At 46.8% G+C, this 6,000-nt stretch overlaps 1 protein-coding gene across 3 annotated transcripts in view; it reads right to left on the reverse strand.

The window, feature by feature from the left end:
• Positions 1–3,176, reverse strand: part of NBS1 (nijmegen breakage syndrome 1) — a 144,625-nt gene extending 141,449 nt beyond the window's left edge. Inside the window, exon 1 of one of the 3 annotated variants that reach the window (XM_086501170.1) lies at positions 3,034–3,176. In XM_086501170.1, coding sequence (XP_086357296.1) covers positions 3,034–3,070 — 37 coding nt within the window. In that variant the 5' untranslated portion in view covers positions 3,071–3,176. The remainder of the gene's footprint in view (positions 1–3,033) is intronic. The other 2 variants (XM_086501168.1, XM_086501169.1) reach the window with 2 other exon arrangements.
• Positions 3,177–6,000: the final 2,824 nt, after the last annotated feature.

The following is a 6,000-nucleotide window of genomic DNA, read 5'->3' on the forward strand; positions in this document are numbered from 1 at the left end:
AGTTGGGTGCCGAGCTACAAAACACGGTTAGAAAAAGACATGACTGGCATACCATTTTGCTTGAGATTGCGCCAATCTTCTTTTAACCGCGCTAGGTACTGAGGAGGCATAAACCACGCCTTGAGCTTGTCTTAGAAGTCGGCCCAATTGAAGGAAAGGGGCACGCCTTCTTCGGCTTCCTCTAGGTGCGCGGTCAACTGTGCCTCTTGCCATGCATGATACCAATTAATGGCATCACCGGCAAGGTACATGGTTGCCGTCAAAACCTTGCTATTCCATGTCTTCTTAGTTGTCGCAAAATAAGCATTAAATTGATGCAGCCAAGAATGAATAACACTAGCATCCATCTTACCTTCATACTTGCTGAATGTCAACTTCTCCGTGACGGGGTTGTTGGAGTCCGAATCTCTGCTTGTGCTACTTGATGAACTACCAACATCTTTGACCGGCTCGGGCTTCAACTTAAGTACTTGTAGGACCAACTCTTGCATGTGTTGGTCTCTCTTCGCCTCACGCTCTAATTCCAAGGCCGCTCGTCTGTCTTCGCACTCGCGATCCAATTCTCTCCTTCTTTCCTTGGCCGCCAAGCGCGCTTGCTCACGCTCGCGATCCAAGGCTGCCTTTCTTTCTTCGGCCGCCAAGCACGCTTGCTCGCGCTCGCGTTCCAAGGCTAACCGTCTTTCTTCGGCCGCCAAGCGCGCTTGCTCGCGCTCACGCTCTAAGGCTGCCTTTCTTTCTTCGCGCTTGCGATCCAAGGCACGTTGCGCTTCTTGTTGTAACATCATGTCCATCATCGTCTTGACCAAAGCCTCCATAGGATTTGGTGCAACCCTTGGCATAGATGGGAAGGGGGGAGGGTCGAAAAAACCTCCTGGTGGGAAAAATTCTTCTTCGCCACCTCCATGCTCATCACCTTCACACGAAGTATCCATTCCACTTCGGGTGATGACCATACACTGAGATCTTAGGTACTTAAGTCCACGAGGAACTTGCGTTCTTGTGGTTCTTGGGTTCTTGCGTCCTTGAGTTCTTGAGGTTCTTAAGGTTCTTCTTTAGCTTGCAATATGTATTAGAGAAGGCTTTTCTCTTACCCGAGCTCTACTCTTCCTTGCCGGCTCTCTTGTTCCTGAACAAATATTGGCACATAAAGAAAGGAAGGTTAGAGGAAAGATTGCAAGACGCTATTTGGTACTATCCATCCTTGGATGCCAAATGGATGGAAGAGTCTGAATTGGTTGATTCACCTCAACTATTACAAATGTATCTTGAAGCCTTTCAGATGGAACCCACAGTGACTTGATGTAGCCCTTTGGAGCAAGGTAAGAGCATGGTTCATGATGCTCGGAGTAGTTAAGCAATTGTATCTACTCTTTCCGTACAAAATTTGTGTAGAGAAGTTTATGCTTGAAGTACACCAGAAGACTTCTATGTTTGATATATGTGTAGTAGCCAAGTTGGTGGGATTGTTTAATCGTCCAATGCTACATTTCCGGAAGCATGTATATCTTGGATTCCCACCATAGAATATATGTGATATCAAGAGATATCAGCATGCATTATTGGCATGCAAGCGAGGTCGCTTGCAGTATTTCAAGGGTGAGGTGTGTCACCAAGAGGTGTATTTTTCCTGTTGTCTTCTTTAAATATGTACTACATATTTTTATTTATTTTATTTTTACTTGTTCGCCCGGAACCCTTGAAAAGGTGCAAGTGAACATTGCATGGCCAGTGTAAAACGGCTGCGGCTGGACAGGTTTCTCACATCGAGAGTCTAGGTCGATCAGTCTAGAACTGGTCGGGCCAATTAGCACATTCTAATAAGTATGGAAGCTTGTGTGCGCCAAATGGAAGTTTGGCCACTCGGCAAGTCACTTACAACTTTATAAGTTGATGGGAACTAGGGAATTAACTCAAATTGGACACTTGGCGTCTCTAGAGGGTTTTTGCCAGATCCGTCAACAAGAGGGGACGCCCAACTGAGGGAGGAGGCTAATTTGTGAGTTATTGTGACCTACAGTGTGTGTGTGTGTGTGAGAGTAGTGGGTGCAGGTTCACAGCTTTAATGGAAAGCTTGCCTTCTCCTTTGTCTCATGTAGCGCGATCATTTGCTCTCGTGCATCTCTCTCCCCCCTTTGCACATATGGTAACGCCCCACTAGTTCGAACAATATTTGCTCTAACAATCTTTTTTGGTAAGCCTGTGTTTCAAATGGCTCCAAGGTCAAGAGATGCACTTTAGTAACAAACTGCACTTCCACCGCACAACAAACTGCATCAAAAGTTGGAAACACACCGCCCAGGAGGACATTGATCATTCATCAAACCTGGCATAAAAAATCTTCAAAGCCGTAGGAGAAGTTTGATGAAGCAACCGAGGAGAGAGGTATTGAATCAAAACTTGCCTGAAGATCCACAAGAAAAAAGGACAAGTCGATGATGAAGAAACCCACCAAGCACCTCAAGCTACAAGTCAAGTGCAAACAGAGAGGCCCATGATGGGCGGCATTGATATGTCACAGGGGCAAGTCACAAGTAGAAGCGAGCGCCATGGCAAGGCACACAGCAGATATAAGCATGGAAAGCTCTCTCTCTCTCTCTCTCTCTCTCTCTCTCTCTCTCTCTCTCTCCCCGTGTGTGTCTCTCTGGTTTTAGATGAGGCAAAGGAAACAGGTAGAGAAGGGGCATGTAGACCTTGTGCCATCGTCCATTGGAGGAAATAACTGCAGGACTTCTGCCACCATTATAATGGGCAAAAGTCCCCCCCGCCTCCCAAAAGATGAAGCCCTTCCAGAGGGCCAAGCTCATTGCCAATGAACATCCAGCATAGTGGATCACATCTGAAGCTTGCAAGTTTCCGCCTTCCCTTGTGAGCTGCAAGAGCAAAGGCAGCGGAAACCGAAGGAGCTTCTGAACCAAGCCTAAGACTCGCCATAACTGCTGTATGACACAACCAGGATCAAGCTCTTACCACCCATGCAGCATCTCTCTCTCTCTCTCTCTCTCTCTCTCTCTCTCTCTCTCTCAAAATGCTTACCGAGAGAAGGATGGTGGGGCGTGAGTATCCAGACCATCGCAGCTTGCTCGCGCCAACTTCTGCTGAACGTTCAAAATGTTTTGCGAAGCCAGTGCATAACATAACTTTGGTGATGTGTGACAGCCATTGTAAATAGTTAATTCATTGCCCTTTCAAGTTGCATTAAAACATGTTGTTTGCATCTCAAGTGCCCTCTTTAGATTCTCATTCTCAATCACAAGAACCCTTAACATGCCCTTCTCCATTGCAAGTGCCCCTAAGTCTTCACCTTGTTTATTTACGGCCTCTTGCAACGATACCAGGTAGGGGGGATCCGTTCTCGTTTAATCTTTTATTAAAGAGAATGATGGAAGATCCCATTTGGCAAACAAGAAGGAAAGGAAGGGGTCCCGCAGAAGAATCAACAAAAAATGGCACTGGCAAAGCTAATGGTTGCGGAGTAGAAGGGTGCCGCAGTGCAGTGATTGCTCACAAGCAGGTGGAGACCCGTGACAAGGGAGGTGAGGCCATGAGCGAAGAGGCGGCAGCACTTGACGAACACCAACAAGGAACGACCAGACGATTGGGTTTTTTAATAAAATAAAGTGAAGCAGTGGTAGTACCTTCGTGTACCAACTTGAGTGGTTATGAGATTGCTCTAGGAATCCTCATCTAAAGGAGTTGGGCTTGAAACCTGTCTCCTACTTTTGAAAGACAGCAGATGATGCATTCCCGTTTCCGAAAGGTAGGACATGATGATGGGAGGAATCTTGAACGTAATGGAATAAAATGAAAGAGTTGCCAGTAGTATGCCATGATCATGGCTTTCGATATCGTTGGTTGAGTGGTTGTGTTTCTATCTCCACACTTAGGAGATTTTGGATCATTTTCTACAATGATTGTGGACCTTATTGAAGAAGAAGAACCCTTGCAAGTGCCAGAAGACATTGTATGTAAAATAAGAGGTAAGAGTCAACTTCTCCGAACCTATTCACTTTATAAATGCTACTATAGAAAATCCTTCCATAACTCTGAAATTTTTTGTCTTTACATCAATGCGTGGAGGGAATCATGCTCTTTGATTGAGGCTATAGATCACCTAAATTGGAGTTCGTATGCAAAAGTTATGATCGTAAGAGTGAACTATTGTCTACTAGGTCAAAAACGGCTGCGAGAGAGAGAGAGAGAGAGAGAGAGAGAGAGAGAGAGAGAGAGAGAGAGAGAGAGAGATTGAATATCGTCCACGGAGGTCAAATATGACCTGTGGGACCGAAAGCAAAACAATACAACAGCTCCTTCGAGTTGATAGTGGGATACATATCAGTTAAGGACTGAGGGTCCATCAAGGAATGAGAGAGAGGGAAAGAACCTAGGGGGGATTAGGTGGGGAGGGAGCTGGTTTGGGAGTTCAAAATTCTTGAATGATGTCTTTACCACCTCAATAGACTGCCCATTTACCTTCTTTATGAGCATCGTGTACCTTCTTGAGCTCGCTTGTTTTGGCCTTGAGTTGATTCGTGGTCAATTCTTCGGCGATCTACAGCTTTCTTCCCTTGAGGAGGCGAGATTGGCGCAGTAGCTTTGTCCGCTCCTCTTTGTCCTTGAATGTGAGAATACAGTGCTTGGGTGGAACACGCTTGCGTGTGTCGTTTATCCAAGAGATGGTTTCGGGCTCGATGTGAACAGGTTGAAGAATGTCGTTAAGCTTGGTGATTGCGTCTTCTAGTGTGTCCTCGTCGGTGCACCATGGTGTGTGGAGCCCCCCGATTCTTACCTTGAGGCCAATAGATTCTTGCATCCGGTGTTCTTGTAAGGCCGCGTGTAGCTTGGTGTTGATCTTCTGATGTGTTGTCTCATGAACTTCCTTCTGGACCGCCCTGACTCTCTCCGTGAGGGAGGTTTTGACTTCGTGTGTTTTTGCAAGCAAAGCTTGACTCTTTACTTCCTGCGTATCCTCGATCGTGTGTAGATGTTGCTTGAGTGTTTCATTCTCTCTGATGAGCTCTTGAATATGAGCCTCTAGGGCTGTAATCCTTGCATCCTGGCAGGCAAGGGGGTCCTTCCTTGTTGCAGCCACCATTGCAAGGAAGCTCTTGCGTGTGGGGGTTGGGGTACCAAGGGAAGACATTGTCTCTATAATATTATGCACATAGCTCAAAACTTCACTGGAAGTAGTTGTAACATGTAGGGGGTATGAGAACTGGCAAGGCTAGTTGCCTCCAACCACTTGGGAACTTCACCAAGTGCAGTTGCACTCTGTAAGTGGGAACAAAAGCTAGCGAGGAAGCTTCACTCTCGACCTTCAGACAAAGTAACAATAGCAATAGCGTGACACAAGCCTCTATAGGCTGGCGGCCTCTATAGGCTAGCGTGGATACCTCTTGCAGGTTCAATAGTGGGCACCTCTTGCAGGTTCAATGGTGGGCACCTCTTACAGGGTCAATGACGAGCACCTCTTGCAGGGTTGAACTGGCGAGATGGCAAGCAAGGCTGCACTCGAATGGGGCGGTTCTGTAGAATAACGCCCCCCCTCCCCCCCCCAAGGGCTACCCTTACGCCTGGGGGGGGGGGGGGGGGGGGGGGGGGGGGAGAGAGAGAGAGAGAGAGAGAGAGATGCATTATCATCCATGGAGGTCATATATGACCCATGGGACTAGAGACAAAAAACATTACAACGTAGCCTTTTAAGTGAAGGCACTAGATACGTATCAGCTATTAAGGACTGAGGGTCCATCAACAGGGTAGAAGAAAAGAAAATAAACAAGACCTAAGTGAGGTTGGGTAACCTTTGGGAGTTTGAAACTCCTAGATGATGTCCTTACCCCCTTGGTAGACTGCCCATTTGCCTTGTTTTCAGGCTTTGTCGACCTTCTCGAGCTCACGCTTTTTAACCTTAAGTTGATTTGTGGTCAACTCCTCAACAATCCAAATCTTTGTTCCTTTGAGGAGGCAAGATTGGTGCAATAGTGGCGCAATAGCCTCACCCAC

The sequence above is a fragment of the Adiantum capillus-veneris genome, chromosome 26 (genome assembly GCF_014529385.1).
Source record: "Adiantum capillus-veneris isolate H3 chromosome 26, ASM1452938v2, whole genome shotgun sequence".
Taxonomy (NCBI): Eukaryota; Viridiplantae; Streptophyta; class Polypodiopsida; order Polypodiales; family Pteridaceae; genus Adiantum; species Adiantum capillus-veneris.